General features: G+C 40.7%; 1 protein-coding gene across 4 annotated transcripts in view; it reads right to left on the bottom strand.

The window, feature by feature from the left end:
* The window catches only part of osbpl5 (oxysterol binding protein-like 5), a 50,018-nt gene that overhangs the window by 6,053 nt on the left and 24,008 nt on the right, over positions 1-19,957 (bottom strand). Inside the window, exons 3-18 of one of the 4 annotated variants that reach the window (XM_061036488.1) lie at positions 16,652-16,721; positions 12,788-12,943; positions 12,492-12,565; positions 11,413-11,493; positions 11,011-11,112; positions 10,531-10,734; positions 9,148-9,232; positions 8,887-9,049; positions 4,755-4,968; positions 4,381-4,565; positions 4,170-4,251; positions 2,689-2,787; positions 2,404-2,500; positions 2,072-2,170; positions 1,040-1,137; positions 811-900 (exon numbers count right to left, since the gene is read on the bottom strand). In XM_061036488.1, the coding sequence (XP_060892471.1) occupies positions 811-900; positions 1,040-1,137; positions 2,072-2,170; positions 2,404-2,500; positions 2,689-2,787; positions 4,170-4,251; positions 4,381-4,565; positions 4,755-4,968; positions 8,887-9,049; positions 9,148-9,232; positions 10,531-10,734; positions 11,011-11,112; positions 11,413-11,493; positions 12,492-12,565; positions 12,788-12,943; positions 16,652-16,694 (1,872 nt within the window). In that variant the 5' untranslated portion in view covers positions 16,695-16,721. Of the gene's footprint in view, positions 1-810; positions 901-1,039; positions 1,138-2,071; positions 2,171-2,403; positions 2,501-2,688; positions 2,788-4,169; positions 4,252-4,380; positions 4,566-4,754; positions 4,969-8,886; positions 9,050-9,147; positions 9,233-10,530; positions 10,735-11,010; positions 11,113-11,412; positions 11,494-12,491; positions 12,566-12,787; positions 12,944-16,651; positions 16,722-19,957 lie in introns of those variants that run through there. The other 3 variants (XM_061036489.1, XM_061036490.1, XM_061036491.1) reach the window with 3 other exon arrangements.

Below are 19,957 nucleotides of genomic sequence, written 5' to 3'. Positions count from 1 at the left end.
CTGGCCCAAAACTCAGTGAGGTCCATGCGGCGTATCAGCGTCTTCTCTCTCTCTCTCTCTCATCAGGTTATGTATTCTGTAGCCAAATCGTACTGTACCTGTTTTAAACTTGAACTGTCTTGCGCCTAAGAGGAGGTGATTCTTTTGCTGTTAGTGCTGCTGACAGTTCTTCATTTCCGCAGCAGGCGCTGTCTACTGTTTGCAGCTCTGCTCTGTGACGGTAGAGTTTGTCTCTGTCACTTGTTGTCACAACGTTGTTAATTAAATATCAAAATAAGTAAAAGCCACAATCAAAATAATCTTGCAGTCCAGATATTATTGCTTGCAAATTTGCTGAAAAAAAAAAAAGAAACAGGGGTGGGGGGGAGACGATAATACGGCACGCCATGCTATTGAGCAACCCTGGATCAGCTCAGTTCACAGTGAGGAAACACTCCAACACCTTGTCAATATTTACATGTTTTTTTATGTTAAAACCTTCTCATACTTTTTTTTTTTGGGGTTCTAAGTGTACTTCAAGCCTCCCTTCCAAACCCTCCTCTTAACAATTCTGCCACGAGTTTACAACCAGGGATTGGACTCAACAGGCTCTTAATAATACGATATGATACACAACGGTAGTCACACAGTAGCCATAATATCACAGTACAGTGATTCTGTGATGAAGGAGGTGTAGCAAGACCACAATGCAAGTATACATCATGATTTCTGATTAACTGAAGAATACTGATTAAGTAAGTGGCAGGGGAGGATGCTTAGAGATTAACTTAAGAGGAAGGTAGAGGCAAGGACAAAGGTTAGAGCTCTCACCCAGTGTCCATCAACAGTAGCCAGCAGTTCCTCTCCGAGAAAAATCTTTCCACTGATCTGATTCACAGAGCTGGACCCTCCGAGGAAAGGCTGCAACGCACAGAGTCAAAGTTGGAACATCTTTATGATAAACTGCTGCTGTCTCAGGGTGTACAGCATTAACTGCTGATAAGTCAGCTGTACAAAAAAATCTTGTGTTTTTACAAACATAAATGATGTACAGATATACCTTGAGTTTGAACTCAAGCTCTGCTAAACACTTTGTCTTCTCACACTCAATGGTAACCTTTCCTCCCAGCTCTAATGTCATGGTGCCGTACAGGATCCCTGCAGGAGGCGAAGATACAGGATTGTTAAAACCAAAACAAATACATATACAGTAACTAGCCACGAAGAGCCATGTACATTGAGATAATATCTAGAAAATCTGTCCGACATATTCTACTCATCATTTGTCTCTAATTTTGTCTTCTGAGGTTTAAAATTGGGAGCAAAGCCGAGGGTTGAAAGGTCAGACACAACGGCTACAGAAGCTTCCAGCAAAAACTAGAGCCCACTCAAAATGAGTCACAGTGGGCTGATTACAATTTGAGTTGGTATTCTGACCTCTTGACCTGTACAGGAGTGATGTCACATACAGCCTGATGGGGCAAAAGAAGTGCTAACTTAGGTAAGAAAGTAAAAAAAAAAGAAAAAAATCCTCTATTAGCTGTAATCAACATGATGCGTTTTTGTCTGTCAGTGTCCAGATATGACATCATGGGATCTCTTTTAATTGACAAGGAATGTCAGAGACCTTATGATACTAAACATCTCATACAGGCAAAAAGACCTCACGCACTATTTCATTCACTTTGTCACAAAACAATTTGATACCTATTTCGATATCACAGCAACATAAGAGAAGTCCTACACACCTAATATTGGGTCATCATTAATTTTAATTACCAAAAATTGCAAGCACACTGTCTTAATTGCACAACTACAATGTGTACAATTATAATGGTGCTCTCTTGTCTTTCGTTCGCAGCAGCTTTGGTTAAAATACGACTTAAGATCTGAAGTTTGTTTCAAAGCTTCAGTACCTTTTGATACAATCTGAAGGTAACATTTGTCTTTGAATTTTCTAACTGGATTGTAAACAACCTAACAGCAATTAACATCTTTTTCATTATTAAACACTGAAGGATAATAAAAACTTGAGCACAATAGTTTCTTCAAGAGAGAGATGATGTCATCCCATTTACTGTGGCTCTTTTACCTTTGCAGTGGGCGTACGGCATGGTGATGATGTACTCCTCGTCCCTGCTCAGAAACAGCAGCCTGGCCTTGCCATCCAGAATGGCAGACAAAGAGTTTCCTACGGCAGCAGAGTAACATAGAAAGACTTTTATCGAGGAACACTATTTTTCTTGTAGAACAATATCCAAACAGTGTATGCTGACAGCTATTTGTCCTGCCTCAAAGAAAGAGTGGAAATAATCTCAACATGCACAGACTAATGTGATCAAACCATTAACATGAGTCCAATACATGTGCATTGTTTTCAGCAGATTGTTCAGTTGTGACAAAATGTTGTGGTGTGATGTGTACCATAGAACTTAGACTTGGCCAGGATGCTCCCACTGATGGAGAAACCATCCTTCCTATTGCAGATATAAAAGGCAGAGACCGGCGGATGGTGGGACACCTGGCAGAGGAAAGAGACAGAGTCATTTGAGCAGCAGAAAGAGTCAAAGCTGTCACAAACTGTTTTTGCAGGTGCTGATTTTTTACACAAACTGCATTTTGTTTGTTTGCAGATGTGTGTTAACAGACTCCTACAAGATGAGTCTTGTCGAGTGCATTTATGTGTTCAAGCAATGAATCTGACTCAACCTGTTCAGCTATGTAGAAAGTGCAACTGTCAGTTTGAGGATGAAGCCAGCAGCAACGAAATGTTTCCCCCTGGATCGGGTTGTAAGGCTTCTTCAGACCCTGGGAGATGAAAAACATAGAAACGTAGAAAGATATAGTTTTGTGTTAGTTACACAAGATCAGAATTAACCAAGACCCAGTGCAGGGTCCTTTGCAGCTCACCACTGAACCAAACCGGCCTCATCAGCAAGATTTGAAAAAGTCACAGACAGTAAGCACCGCTCTGGAATACATCAACACTGACTAGACTAAATAATTCAGCAGGAAATACTGCTCAGTATTGCAGGCACACAGTCCTATAGATAATGAAAGGTTATCAGCTTTCAACCCATCCATCACCTGGGAATCTCCTGGTTGTAGTCAGCTCAAAAAGTGTTGAGCAAGCCCAGTTTAATCTACAAGCATTATCTGCTGGCTCATGATGGCTGTAACACTGCCACCGAGGACATGAAGAACTCAGGAGAGGAGAAGTGTGGTAAGTGTCTCTGCTATTTTTACAGCAGAGAAAGATGCAGGACAAAGTAATTTTTCAGGCAGCTAAGAATAATATCACAGATAATCATGTTTGACGATGGTTTGTCAAGATATAACTGAGAGGGATCTTCCACATCCAAGAGCTTGACAGTAGCTGATTTATCATATAGTACTGGTGTATTTGTTTTATACTGCTGGTCTATTAACTGGGAGAAAGTCGACCTAATTGTTTATTCGTTTTTATTAATAAAAAAACTTTGTTGACAATAGTTTGAAGAGAGGTAAACGTGTAACTTCTGCTCATCTATAATCTTCTTCAAGTCTTTATCCAGAAACAAGTCTTAAAGGAAAGATGTGCTACTTTTTGATCCAGTAGATGTCGCCCTTGAGCACCAGTATTAAATCAAACAAACTGCTGTTTGACGACGCCTCCACTCTTCTGAACCCTCCGTTCTCTTCTAACCCCTCTCCACTCACGTTCGCATGAGGGAGTTATGAATTAGAACGCACCATCATTAATCACCATTAAGCGCAAGCGGCAGACAAAATTGTTGTTTGCTCGAGCTGCAATCACTTATGGCCTGCATTGTTGTGTTAGCAGGTTAATGTTAGCACACTTTGGTGAACTCGTAGCTTCATATTGCACATAAATTGACACGGAATGACCGTGATCTAAAACACTTGTGTGACATCCAAAAAAGCAGCGAGTATGTTATTCATCTTTTCTCTAGTCCTTGATTAAAACAGCTTCATACGCAAGGCTGGGATGTCCATGTAAACATGATGTAAACACAGCTCTGACAACAGTACAGCTGGTGGGACTCACGCTTCTCACTCATTGTATACAGTCATGACTCAGAGAGACATTTACAGAGGATTTACTTGATTCCTGCTGTATTTATCCTTATAATCACATGTGTAACAGTGAACGCAATGAGACATCTGATATAACAGTAAAGAAATCTTACCTTGGGCTTCTTGTAGAAGCCGGAAAGGTACCATCTCAAAACCTGCTTTATCCGACCGTATGCACTCTCCTCCAGAGCAGCTCTGTGGCAGGATAGAGAGACAGAGTTATGGCAAGCAACACAGGCAGATGATTTCAGTGTTTGGCTGGGAAACATCTTAGAGTGCACACTGTCATATGAACACACAATATAGGGACTTCGAGTTACTGACTGTGACAGCAGATCAGCGTGGTAGTAGTAGTCAGAAAGCTTGTCCAGGAAAGAGCGAGGCTCCAGGATGAAGGTGGGCAGCACCACCTTAGACAGGTCCATGCCCGGCCGCAGCTGCTTCAGCAGGGTCCATATGAGACCCTTATGCTCCTCTGATACTGTCTCCACCTGGGACGCCTCCCCAGCCTGAACACAGACACTTGTGAACATGAGTGAGGCTTCATTTTCATAATTTTGGGGTCACTGGTCTTAGGGTTAAGACAACTGTGGAGCACAATAAGAGCTACCCAAAACACAAGCAAGAAACTGCTTTAGAACAGGTTACAACAAAATACTTCAAAGTTCAACATAAAGATGTATTTGTTTTTATTTTACCTCAGCCATCTCCTCTGTGCTCTGCTCCACATAGGCTGTGGCCTGCGGGCCGGGGGACAATTCGTCTGATTGGTCCATGTCGCTCTCCTCTGTCAGCCTACCACCGTTCTCATTGGCCGGAGTGTCCCAGTCGTCATGAGCCTCCCGCTCAGATTTGTCAGAAAAGCCATCATGCTCCATGTGGTGATTGCCCAGCAGCACAGTGTCATTTAACCTGATAGAACCACAGGAAACAAGAACAGCAGGGTTACATCTGGCAAACTTAATATAAAACTCTACTTACTTCTACTCCAGCTGTTGGTTAAGCTCCGACATACTTATTCAGGAAGTTTGGTAAAAAAGCAACAAAAAAAAGGTAGAGGAATAATCCATATAACTTATAGATCTAAAGTGGTGTCATTAGTTGCTCTCACATCATCAGAAAGACATTACCATGAAATATTCAACTGAGTGTGGAAACTCAAGCAACTTTTAATGAGCATAATTAGGCAATAGAAGGAGGGTAATGACTCGTGATATTACAAACAACTTACATAAATGTAAGTAACTGCTGCCAGAGATTTAATGATTGAGTCTTGAGTGAGTGGTTTTAAAACCAAAATGATTAATGATGTAGACCTTTAAGAAGCACAGAAAATGTCTCCATGCGTCTAAACAGACGTGAAATGTGTTCAGATCGGTCTCTTGTATATCCCTGCTCAATCTCTGAGCATTAGACTATCCACTTTTAAATCCTGGCTGACCTGAAACATCTGCATGTATTTGCATTCTCAGCTCCCTCATTTCCAACTGTTTAGCTGGTCTGAATGTTACTGGCTATAATTAGGTTACACATACAAGGTAATACATGTATTTGCATCTACTTAACATACAGAGCAACAGATACAGAACAAAGTGCATTCTTTCATCAACAGAGTAGAGAGATAACAAATTCCAACTGGATCCTTTACTGATTTCTCATTGTCTTCATGTGGAATTGTGCAGTCTTGACCTAGATATGTCAGCAGTCTTATAACCAGAACAAAGTTCAGAGAAAAAAAAAAAGAGAAACATGGTTAAGACAGTCAGGTTTCCGCTTCAAAATGGACAGAAAAAGGAGAAGCGAGACTGTAAGAGGGGGAAGAGGAAGGCACGGGTTGGGGTGGGGAATGAGGTGAAATCAATAACTAAAAGGGAACATCATGGTTCCAATCTTAGAGCCATTTTATAAGTCAGACAGTTGAAATGTATGTTCCTGAATCAGACACTAATACATTCAAATGAGAAACATCAGAAGACAGAAACAGGAATGATTAGGGATAAGACGGGTATTTCACTATCTCGCTTTGCTGAGAATCCAAACAATCACACACAAACACTCAAAAGGAAAACCTAATTGCAGTGTGTCATAAGCGTTCAGGCATTAGAGTCACAGAAAACAAGGAAAAAGCTATTATCTGTGACACAAAATGGAAGGGAGTTCAATTTTCATATTGCCTGAGGGCTCAACAGACAAGAACGGTCACATTCCCGAACACTCAGTGAGACACTCACCAACCAGTCATGTTATATATTAACCCATACACGCCCTGAAACCGGAGCAGCTTTCCTACCTTAAAGACAAACAGCATAGAGACAAACTCTTCCACAGGAATCAAAACACCACAGATGACCCCGGCAAATCCAAACACAGATCCTTAAATGTTTTGTATTCTCGTCACTAAGAGCTACGATTTTGTTTCCTCCACTTCAGTGCGCCTGCTTCCTGAATGTGTGCATGCATGTGTGTATCTGTCTGTGTTTCAATGTGTGTGTGTGTGTTATCTGTTTATGTTCGAAAGCCTGGTTGCTGTCGTCTCTCTCTGGGCGGTGTATAGTTCTCATTCTATTCCATCTTCCTGCTCCTCTGTCAGTCATGTGATCATACGGGCTGCAGTGATTGGCCTGGAGAGGAGCAGAAGAGGAGGGAGTGCTAGGGATGGCTCGAGGGAGGGTTCTATTCAGCCATGGAGGAGGGGAGGGAAGGAGGGGAGTGGGAAGGAAAGGGATGTCGTCTGTAGGATGTCAACGGTACGTGAGCAGGGATGTATGCTTTCAGGAAGCAATGGGAAAATATCTCTGATGGAAAAGTACCAGTGCTTGTAAAGGAGGACAAAGATGAATCTGCACCTTTTGTGAATGTTTCTGTAAAGTAACAATACAACATTGTTCTTTGTAGCACTGAAAAGGACATTGAGGTTAAATATGTATGATATCTGCTCAATAGGTTAAAATAAATTGAATTGAATAAAAGATGCAAAACAGGGAGAGAACTCAAAATAAATCAACTTGAAGAAACAACAATCACATCCTGACTATAGTGATTCTTGTTTTTTAAATCTTTGTGTTGCTGATAGTTTTACAGTTTTCTTGTTTCACAAAAGTTAATGGTTTGCCCAACTGGAGCCCGGCGCACACACACACAGACATACACTGTGTTTCTCCTTTGAATCTCTTGATCATATTCATTTCATCTCGACTGATTAAAACATTTGATGCAATGATACCTACTACATTTCCACATCAGGATTGTCAAAGATCAGGCTGCTATTTAAGAATCTATATGGTATCTATATCATAATGTAGCACCCGTAAAGATTGATAAAGATAGACAGGAAGTAGGTGGAGAGATGCAGCAAAAAGCTGATGGTTGGAAATAAACCTGGGGCAGATGTGTTGAGGACTAAGGCCTCTGTATGTGATGGGTCTGCTCTACTGAATGAGCTTAACTTGCACCCCTTGACTCTTTTCTCAAAGGCTTTTCAGACCTAATAGAAAACTATATAATGTAGGTGCTTTATACAATCAATAGAGCAAACATGACAATCAGTTCTTGTTTTTATTTGTTTTTTTTTGCTCAAATGTTTAAATGAAAATATGATGATGCACACGAGAAAAGAGTCATTCTGCTCCCATATATTTATACATGTCTATGAAATACACACACACACCTTTCTGTGCATCTCACACACACACTCTTTCCCATGTACACAATATATAGTATATACATGCAGGCAGGCAAACTTACAGCATAATCATCACAAGCTTAGCTTTACAAAAATAGCAAAGCAAAACAGACTAATTTTATCACCATCAAGGTGAATTTGAAATCCCTGTGCGGGCGAGGACATCGGTTTTGAGGGATTATTAAGAAGCTACAAGAGGCAGAGTGACTTCAGTGCCATCCTCCTGCAGGATCAGACACAGTCTGTGACAGTTGTGCAACAGAGACTTACAGGATGAAAGTTGTTTTTTATTTATTTTGAGGATGAAGGATGATATTGGTTATGGGTACAAAATGAGTGAATGTTACTTTCAAAGATTTGATATGAAAAATAATTGCAGGATCATTATTTTTAATACTTTCCCTGTATTTGTGGTGATAAGAATTTACAAAAATTAGTTTTTCTTCTAATTGGAGCCAGCTACGTGGAATTGCTACATTTGAGGCTGGTTGGTTTATGTCAAATATTTAATCATTTAAAAAAAAAATCTCTGGTGTCGACACAAGTCGAAGTACAACATTTTAACGCTGATATGGATACATGCACCACTATCCCCACTTTGTTAAACAAGCTAAAACGCTCTGTTATGATAATGTGTTAGGAGGATTCACTTCAGTGTCTTTAGCGGGTGTAGCTCGTAACAGCTCTGTTGAGTGAGAAAAGCGAATGTCAGAGCCTTGTAGAGACCCCTTCTTCCTTATCCATGATACGCAAGTGACAGTAAGGAGACATCGAGGTAAAAACTGTGGCGTTCCATCACACTGCTTGGTGCTGTGTCGTTCGCAGGCTGTTACAACACTCTCATAGAAAACTATTGAACCCAGCTGATGAGCCTGTTAGGACAGGATGTAATAGAAGTATACTTTGGAATTGAATGCTTTTAGGCTGTATTTCTGTTCTATACAGTTTTCTTAGGTCTACCATCTGGGATTTTATGACTTCTGCATAAACAATACAACATATTGTGTTTGGTATAAATGCCAACAGCTTTTTGAGGGAATTGGCAGGAAGACATTGAGTATAAATTAACAAACGCTGGTAAAAATTAGGTAGAGATAATTGATATCTGAGAGGCTCCTTGTAGACAGATACATGAGTGAAACACTTACTGTAAGAGCTCAGATTCAGTGAGTGCAGTTGACTGCAGCAGGTGGAGTATATGGGACGACTCTGAAGTCGTGCTGATATCTGCCTCTCTCCCTGCTTTAGCTGTCAGCTTGTACAGACTGGAGCAGCTGAGAGCCAGCTCCAGGGCATCCATCCAGCACCGACCTGGAGAGACAGACCCATTTTTAGAGAAGGGAAGGAACGATCTTATAATTCATTAAAGGCACAAGCTTGTAACTGAAACAAGCACACTTAATCCTCACCGTCAGACTCAGATGCTGCTCTGAAGATCAGGTAGTTGCTTGGTAAAGGCTGCGTGATGGAGCCAACATTCTCTCCTTTGGGACCCTGAGCATATGGATAACACAGTGAGTCACGCTTCATGCCACTTAAATCATGTTGTACCAACAGAAACAAATGGCTCCCTCAAAGGCTGTGAACATAATGGAGGAAAATCATGGATCTACACAGGATAATTAATTGAAAGAAGGCACTAAAGTTACAATTTACAACCACAGCTACAGGGGCATTTCAGTGTTTGTATTGATTGTTGCTATAAAACCAGAGTGTCAAATTCATATTAAGCAGAGGGGGGTGTGTAAAATGAGACCTTATTGGGGGCCAGACAAATTTTTTGTCAAAATCAATATGACTAAACACTGAATAGACTGCTAGTGGATTTATCATATCATATGCAGTTTTAATAAAGACACATTGGCTTCTTATAATTTTTTCTGTCTCCCTCCAGCCAGTCCAGTTTTAAAACAGGCAATCTAAAACTTAATCTTTTGAAAATGTGCAAATATTTCTACCACAAACACTACTTTGTGATAACAAGAAAAAGTGAAAATAAAACATGTATTTAAGCAAAGCCAAATGTTTGGTATCTAATCTTGGCTGCAAGAAAAGATGTTAAGAAGTGAAAACTGTCAGGATAAAGTGTGTGCTTTATTGAGAGACACCTGTGTGAGGTTCTGCTTACCTTCATCAGAGTAAAGTAGTTCACACATACATGTGCTTCTAAACATGCAAAGTGTTCGAGCAGATTGTAGGCGGAGTTGGGGCATTATTTCAGATATGAAGTGTGGGATCTGTGCAGCCACACAGACTTCTTGAGGGTGGCATTACATCAGAGTTACATCAGCTCAATTTGGATGTGTACAGGGGCTCTTTGCATGTAAACTGCAAACACATTTTTTAGCATTTCAAATCAAAGTTTCTGAGCGACAAGTCAGAAAATCACTTACTGTAAGTGTCACGTGTGCTCAATTTAACTGCACAGTGTGCAGTTGAGAACACAGTGGCGGGGACCAGTTTGTCATTGTTTGCGCTGGCAGTTGCCGTGCATTCTGGTATTTGTAGTATCAGTGTGTGTGTGCTATATACCAGAGTTCCAGTTATGATAGAAAAATGGTATAATCTTGCAGGCCAGATAAAACTGTTCGACCTGCGGGCCTTGAGTTTGACACGTGTTTTAAACTAAAGCAGTTCTTACTGTTATTAACATGTTACTGTATCTATTATTTAATCTATTATAGTACTGAGTAAATAATATTTAGACCTTCTCAGTATTATCTCTGAACAATTCTGGATCTTTTGTTAATACTGTTTTTTTAGGAGCCAGTAAGCCTGCAAACATTTCTGACCTTGACAGCCCAGATGGATTTGTCCAGCGGGTGGTAGAGCTTGAAGCAGAAGCCGTCCTTCTTTGACGGTCTTTCAATCAGCTTGCATGCACTGAGAAGGATGGTGCCCACCCAGTGGTCTGTTTTAGGAGTCTTATAGATCAAAAGAACTCCAGGCTTCAGGGCACACCACAGCTTGGTCCAACTCTTTAAAGAGCCACGGATCTACAGAAGGAAGAGGGATGAGATAAAATAGTATCAAAACATCATGGTAGCACTTGAAAGTTTATCATTTGATTTGATTTTTTTTAGGACTGTAGCCTCTTTATATGGGGCGTGCAAACTAACCACATGCACACAGTGTAGACTTGTTTCATTATTGGAGATTATTTGTAAAAACAAGTTTTCAAATTATAACTGGGATGCCAATATAAAATTATTAAAGTCAGAATATCTTCATCAATATGCCGTCGTCAATGTAGTAAATCTTTCTTTTCATACTTTTAGCCAGTTGGACATGATGACAACACTGGGGTCCTTCAGTGCAGTGAACAGTTCTCTGGCTGCACGTTTCTTCTCTTGTCTGTAATTTTGCTTTTGGACCTGAAACAACAACACATGAATGAGTCATCACTAACAGGTCAGATAGCTGATCTAAGAGGACCAACACTAGGTGGAAGCAGAGTAAAACAAACGCTTACAGTCATGTTGGCACACCGCTGTCTTTTACTATCACTAACAAGATTCAGTGTCGATGACATAGAAACACAAAATGGAACACATTTAAAAACGCACAGAGCTTACGATGACAGAGATACCGAAAAGCAAAAGGACAGCATTCAACTCCAAAGTAATGCTCACTATTTAGTAAATCCTTCCCATGCCAGGAGTGTGTGTGTGTACCTTAAGAGATTCCTTCCTGGCTAGCTTCTCTGTTGGGGAGGGGCAGTCCTTCTCAACACCATTAAACATCCTGGACTCCGACTGGAGGCGGGAGGGAGGGAGGGGGGGGGGGGGGGGGCAGGAGAGAGTCATCCAGGGATAAGGGGAGGAGAGTTAACTCAAGACAGACACTGTTACAACTCATATAGAAGATACAGAAAAATACTTCTCTTTCATCAAAATTGACAAATTATCTATGAAGAGCAATCACAAAAGCAATGTAATGTAGCATTAGGACAGTTAACTAACAGGTCTTGCTTGTATTTTGGACACTACATTATTACATTGTTCCCCAGGGTAACCTGACAGACCTTCAGGTGTGGTGTTGTGACCACAAACCCACCAACCTCCTTGATTAGACAGTCTCGGTGCTTGATTATGTTGTTTCACTGTTACATGTTATTACTTAGCCACTAGTTGGTACGAACTGAGCTAAAACAACAACAACAAAATTTTATTAATAAAATGAATTAGTATTAGTCTTGTCTATTCTCTTAAAGCTTAACACATTATTTCAACCTTGTATGAATGACAACATGCTTGTTTAAGACTGTGCTTTGTGTCCTATTGTCCCCTTTCAGGATGTAGGGAAGGACAAAGGGCCAAAGAAGCAGCTGCGCCTGCAAATGATTTCCCATTTTAATAGGCATTATTGCAGCGTAAGGCAAAGCAAGAGCACAGAGGAGACAAGACAAGATGAGATTATCCAGTTGCCGTTGGAAACAGTATTTGACCACTTCTAATACCTATCGATTGGAAATGGGGGAGATTTTTGGGACTCATATAACAGAGGCAAGATAGGCAGAATCAGGACAATGCACATCTGGGTTATTGAATAAAAGGTGTGTGTCACTGATGCACAGTTTCCACCATGGCCCAGCTTTCCACAGCTTTTCATCACGTCATTTATTATAAAGGGGGTTATTTTCCAGAAAAAAATTACAACACAAGAGGTTATAATCATTCTCCGGTCTGATCATTTAAATAGGAGGTCACAGTGAATAGTTGAAGAGCTGCCCTATCAGGAGCCGTGTTCTTACCTTGCTGCCTGGTGATTGGGCAGGACTAAGTTCATTACTCAGCATGGAGAGGCTGTTCCTGTCTGTGTCACTGCCTGGTGGAAACCCACAACACTTAAGTCACATACAAATGTACTCTGTGGATAAACCTGATGACAAACAATTAAAGCATGGAAGCTCCAAACGCAGCCTTTAAGCAGCAGCTTGTATGTCAGTATGCCATCATATCAGTGACTGGAATCCAATGGCACACGTCATTAAAATACAACATCATGTCATTTATAACTTTCATTTGTCCGTTTTGACCAGCCTTTTACCTGGGCTGAGGTTGTAGAGGTCATTGTCTCCTCCATAAGACAGGTTCCGGGTGAGGGAGCGGGGGTCAATTTTGGGAGGGGAGGTGGCATTCGGGCAGAGAGAAAACCTCCGCTGGAACAGATTTTCCTCCTTCATTGTGACAACCTGCTCGTCCTCTGCAGGGGGAGGGAGTGGAGAGGGAGGAGAGAAGAGGAGGGGAGATTTGGAAAGAAGGGAGGAAAAAGAGAAATAGAAAAAAATATTATTCTCATTGAAACAGATGAAAAGAATTCTTCATAAATGGATTTGCTTATTTACTTACAGTTATTTGCTTACAGTTTCTAGTTGTTACTGACTCTCAATCCTCCTTCCCTCTCAGAGTAGATCTATCTGTCTGTCTGGACCTCCATCTTTTCCCTGCTAACACCAACAAAGACTAACTGTCCTGGACGTGTGAGCCTGTTCACATATTATAGAACTGTGCATGGCAGTGTCAAGCAGTTCAGACTGCACATTGTCAGTTTATGTGTGACTCCAACCAATTCAGTCACTCTGCCCACTGAGACCCACTGTCCATATCACCCACACCACCATTAGCACGACTCCTCCATCCTCCCAGTCTGCCTGTATTAATGTTGCTTCAGGTTCTTTTTTTAGTCATTCCTATGATATTCACAGTGATGCAAACTACTAATGAGATGCACATCTCAGCACACCACCAGGGACAAATGTAGCTATTGCAGATTTGTGCGGGATAAAGCTGTTTCTCTGCAGCCTCAAGTTGTCATTGTGCTATTGTTTATTTCCAGCTGTGATGGAATTAGTTATATTTTAAGCCCACAATGCCTGCATAAATAAGACGGAAGCAAGCAGACCACAACAATACGACATATAACACACAGAATGTGCAAATCTGCAAGTATAGGAACACAACTGTGACAAGACCTTGTATCTCCTGTGAATCTGTGTGCTTTTCTTGAACGACATGTTTTTCTTCTTTTTAGAGGGAGACACAATGCAGCACTTCTGTCTCACTGTGCCTGTTTTCTCCTCCCTCTTACATTGTTTTTTCCTCCACTGAGCTCTGTAAGTATTGACAAGTACCAAACTATTAATAGCATGTTATTAAGAACTGCCTAAGGTCACTGCTGTTACCAGAAGGATCGTTGTGCTTGTTGAACGGATCATAGCAAATTAGAGCTGACTGTATAACACTGAGGTAAATGGAGCGTAGCTGTTACCACCTGGGTCTGTCTGGACGACCACACGGTGCTATGCTCAGATCAGTATAATCCCATTCATATCCCTTCAGTGCACGAACACATACAGTAGACAAGAAGACCCTCTGACTCCCAGCCTACGGAGCAGTCTCGCCTACAAGCCCTTCATTACAACCTCCAAGAACAGCGTGTTACATAAAATTCATTCATAGAGTGTTTTCACAGTCTGATTCATCCTTATAACTCTCCCACATAATTCAACTGGGGCATGAGGGAAGTGAACTGTGTCAACATGTCATTCTAGGAAGTGACAGAGGTGGATTGACAATATCTAAAATAGATAGAGTTTGAACAGCACATGTAGTGCTCGAGGAGTCTTGGCAGTTAACAAACCGTACCCTCCTATATATATGCACATATTACAAATACACTCACATCCGTATACTCATCACACCACTCCCTGATTCCATCCTTTTTCGTCCCTGCCTCTGTGACTCATCCCTTCAACCTCCTCACTCTTCTTTTTCATTCCTGATCTTTTGGTGCAAGTCTCCCTCCTGCCCTCTGCTCCTTTGTCCTTTCAAACAGGCAGCTTTGAGCAGCTGAGATATGAGAGTGAAAAGGTATATTCATTCCTCCCGAGAAGGAGCCTTATTCGTCCTTATGGAGCAGCTCTTTAAATAACATTCCACTGCTGCATTACATGTGTGCATGTGTACAACAGTACTGAAACCCTGAGTTAGGTGCATGCTGCATGGAAAGGGCATGATGCTTCAGCATTGCATAACACTGAACACAATGAGCTGCTAAAGTGTGCTGGGACAAATGCATGCCGAGAATTAATACCATTTACAGTGCAGGGCCCTGGGGCGGGTCAAGATGTGAGCAGACATGCTGACTGACAGGACAAACCAATCACAGCTGGTTCTCACAGCTGCAGGGCAGGATTGGTTGGGAGGAAGACTATGAGCATATTACGCAGTCTAGACTAAGCATTGGGTGTAGAATCCACACATACTTAATGTGCTGCGTGTGGGCCTGTCAGTTGAGCATAGAGGAAGGCCATTCCAGTAGTGTTTCTAAGTGGATGACGTAAGTGTTGAAAATGAGTGTGTGGATATGCATACGTGACTGTGTGTGCCTTGTTGCTGCAGACTGAAAGGAGAATGACACATGGCCATGATATAGCACCAAGAGAAGAAGAAGAAGAAGCTTGTGTTGACCAGCCACTCTCGGCAAACAGTGAAGCAGGATTCATTCATTATGCAGTAATCACAAACACACATTTGACAGTCTGATTTAGGAATGAGGTGATCAATCGTTTAAGTTCACACCAATATAAAATAGCTATCTGTGAGGTACAACGCAAAATGAGGTGATCATTTTCAGAAAGTTAAGAATGATGTTACTGTCCCAGTTTTTGACACTCTAAAGTGTCATCTTAAACCATGTTCACTTGATAAAGAACCAAATCAATTTAAGCGCTCTGTTTGCAATTTCAAGGTTTTGCAATATATATTAAATATCTTTTTAACTTAGCTTGCAAATCAAAATCAGAATGTTCCTGTACAAATGAAATGTCATGGTTTCTGTTGTTAACAGCGTGAAGTAGAGAGTTAAATAAGGAATGTGATGTGAGATGATCATTTATGTTATGTAAAGTATAAATATGCTCAGAGGAGGATTCTACTTCTTGCAGCTTGTGTTTTACATCCCAAAAGTTTATACTTTTTACTTCTTAGTTTCTCTTTCTTCAGCTAGATCCCAGTTGTTGAAGGCCCTTGTTGTAAAAAAGACATCACTTTGTGAAAGAGAGGCATAAACAGTGAATGGGTTCTTTTCTCCTGCTGCTTATTGTTGATGCAGGCCTTTACATTAATGTAGAACCACTGAACAGGTAGTTTCACCAGGACTGCTTTTGTATGTTATTTATCTTCTTCTTTAGTAGCCTACCACAACTCAGGCTATACTGATAATCCAACTGAAAGTCTAGTACAAAATAGCAAAATTATGAATTAATAAAAGCACACGGAAGTGTTTTATGTCCACATATAAAGAAACAATTTCACTGCTTTGTCTCTAGATTTAGATTCAGGAGTCCAGTGTTTGACGTTATCAAAGAGTAGAAACAATGCATGTAACTGAGAAGCTGCATCTATGAGGGGGGACATTACTGGACTTCATTCGTTTATGACACTCTAGCTTGTGTGACCTGACTAAGAGAAACAGAAATACAATGACTTTCATTCTAGTTTAAATTAGTGAAATTGGAATTAGATTTGTATCAGTTTATAATTTCTTAAGGGAGACATGCAAGATAAATCTATCCATGAGAACCCGAGGTGAGACAGAGCACAAATTGCTTGCTCTATGCAGTTTCCTACCCTTTTACTGACCTACTACAACAAGAAACACAACATGCACAACTCACACAACTCAATATACACAGCACCTATACTATGCAAGGCTAGGTTTTCAAGAACTTCATCTACCACAGTCATACTACACAGGCGTTAGGCTAATATTTACCAGTGATAGGAACTTCTTGTGGAGAAGATAACAGTAAGGCCAGTCAATAACACACATTCCTGCGTTATACATTAACCTTAAACTATGAGAAGAGGGGCAGCTACAACATCAACAAAACATCTGACCCACAGTTACCTTGTTGGGGTGAAGGCACTCGTCTTGCTGTCACGTGGGGCATGCTTGTTTTTAGTAATCATTACACCAACTGGAAGGAAAACAGAGGGAGTTCATTCTGACATGTTTTTACCTTTATTAAGTAAAATACAAACTGTATGCTTGACTGATTTAGCTGGGATAAATCTCTGCCTCCCTCAGGGACACACATCTTTACCACATATATCCTACAGTATATGCAGAGGTCATCATTTACTAACTGTTTTACATTATACAAATGGACTGCCTAAATTCTGTTCAAAACACTGAATCTAGGAGAGAGGCAGTTTACTCATGTCACTGAGTGCACAAATATACAAATACTTTGCACACTGGAACAGAAGGATACATAACATGGTATCATGCAGGGTTTTTGAAGTAGCTCTGTCATTCCAGTGTTTCCCCTAGGTTTACAGCTTTGGGGGGGGGGACACACGCCGACACAAACACTTGAAGGAATCTTGCTGTTCATGCGTTACTTTTAATGACAGCTGTCCTTTTCTATCGGAAAGGTATCCTAAATGACTTCTTTCCCTGATTTCCGACTCCATCAACTATCCTATCTCTACAATAAAGGCACAAAAAGCCTCAATTTTTTTTTTTACTTGACCTTCAAGGACCTTCCCCTACCATTATATTAGGGGGGCGGGCCACCCCCCTAATATAATGGTAGGGGAAGCACTGCATTCACACTATTTCCTCTTTTAAGAACTGAATCTGGAAACAGCTTCCCCAAGTATGATCCAATCAGCAGTCGTGATGCGCCCTTTGGGAGCTACTATAGGTGTGTCATGGTTATCAGTACATTTTTTTTACTACAATCAAAATCACGGTTTCATAGCGGAACTGACAGAAAGATGTGGGTTTAAACACTTTCTGGCTGATTATCTTAAACAACAGAAATCAACCAGTGAGATTTACCCACCGAGACTAATCCGTGTAAACAGACTGAGTCTGTGTATCAAGCACTATTTTATATCAACAGTGACAAGGTATCTCTTCTTCCCAGTTATGTTCAGACTGTAAATAATGTTTATATAGGGTCAGACAATGCCCAGTAATCGTACAGCTTCACCCGGTATGTCAACACTTTTGCTATTTACAGCGGAAAATGTCAAATGGCGTTTAAGTTCCCTGATTTAGCACTCATGCTGGCCCTTCACCCCCTGTCCCTGCTGCCATTCCCCCAACTCCCTGCAGCTGTACACACATATACACACACACTCACAAAGCCTATTGAAGAGGCCTTCAGCCTGACACAGCAAAAGGTCAGTTCAGACCAGACAAATCCATTTTGCATTTGAGCTATGATTGATTTGTCACTAGCTAGCTAAAATGAGCAAATAACAGACGTATAGACAGTTTGAGGAAGCTTGACAGTTTCTTCAGAAGAGGATGAGAGATAAATCATGTCATGTTGCATTGACCTATTTATTGTGAGACATTTATTTTAGTGAGGACCCCCCCCCCCCACCCCCTTTGTGCCTGCGGTCTGCAACAATAGGGATGGATTAAAGTAATCTGTAATACACAATGCTTGAGAAGGTTCTGTTACAAATCTTAAGCCAACATACTGTCATTCGTTGCAGCACTGCCAGGAGCTATATAGGATAATATTATGCATATTAATAATTCAACAAGTTCTAGAACAAGATTTTTTTTCATCATGAGTTTGAGGTTTTTAAAGTGCTGAGGCCACAGAACACACGATGACACACTTTCTGTCTGATGTACTGAACATTTGTATACCTTTATACCTAATCAAAACAATAAACAAAGTGGTAAACACCTACCCAACATGTTTAACCTTATGTATGACAGTTAGTTACAAAATAACATATGATACAAATGTTAATAACAATAATAATAATAATGATAATAAAAAAAAGTTTAATGGTGGCCAAAGATATACCATTTATGTCATATTAAAAAAAACAACTGTATTCCACCTCAAAGGGAACCTCCATCTTGTATCTTTGTATGGGTGTGTGTGTGTGTGTGCCTATATGTGCTTACTGCTGTATACACTAAGCTTATGTGTGAGAGTGTTACAGCCAGCATGAAGCCAGCTGTTGCTAATATGATGGCAGCGATTAAGTCCAGACACTCTCTGCATCTTTCCATCTGTGCTCCCTTCAGCACCCCCAACCCTGTTAACCCCAGTCTTCAGTGACGACAAGACTAATGGAAGGCCATATGACCTAGATTTACACCAATAGGCTACCACAGTAAGTATCTCAGCAAGGAACACTGCAACATCATAATATAGCAGACAGAACACTTGTTATTGAAATGGTTAAAAGGAGAGGGTGGAGCCATGCATACACGGGCACAATGTTCAGACATTAGTCCTTTAATGTGCTCATAGTGCATTTTTAACTCGGCTGCTGCAGTATTTTTCAAAGATCAACATCATCAGCCTTAACATCATGTAATTTTTAATGTACTGGGGCACAAATTATTGCTAGAAAGTATAATAAATAAGGAAGTAGCAGGTGGTAAACAGGATCTTTTAGACACAAGACATTATCATCAGCAGAAATGTGACAATTAAAAACCACTGCTTCAAAACATAATCTGTTATTGTTATCCAAGGCATCAAAAATAAGTTTTAAATAGACAATGTGCACTACTAGCATAAACCACTGAACCAGAAATGAGGTCAAGACACTTAAGCCAAAACAGTCAAACTAATCATTTTTAATAACACTGACCCTACGTCAGTCAGAGAAGCTTTATGCTTAAGCAAAATAAATATTTGAACTGCGAGTCACAGCTTCATCAAGCTGTAACAAATGCTGCCTGGACTACAGTAGGTAATAACCTTTCAAACAAACAGACTACTGTACACTAAAATCTTCAGCATGTCATTTACACACATAAAAAAACTGAGTCTGAATAAGTCAGTTTTGAAAAGGGAGACACAGAAGGCTAATTCTGTGTCACTGTGGGAGGATGTGTGGTTTAGTTCTTCTATTCACAGACTTGCGGGGGATGCAGGTATATTTTAAGGAGCTCACATGGAGAAAATGCCTTCCAGCCAGACTTCCCCTTTGATCTTTCTTAAAATAGGAAACCCTTTTTGTTGTGTGGACTAGGTCCATAACTAGGGTACACTGTGACTACACCCTGTTCTACCCAGCATGCCCCTCCCTGCCTGTATGTATGGAGTGAAGGAAGCTGTCCCAGCTTATAAAAAGTCCTTGCTCAGCAGTGATGTGAGGGAAGGCACATGGCCTATAGATTTGTTAACTGGGCTGGATGTTTTAAATGCTCCCTGTGCTTCAG

Source organism: Labrus mixtus, chromosome 4 (genome assembly GCF_963584025.1).
Source record: "Labrus mixtus chromosome 4, fLabMix1.1, whole genome shotgun sequence".
Taxonomy (NCBI): Eukaryota; Metazoa; Chordata; class Actinopteri; order Labriformes; family Labridae; genus Labrus; species Labrus mixtus.
This window is presented reverse-complemented; position numbering and strand designations above follow the sequence as displayed.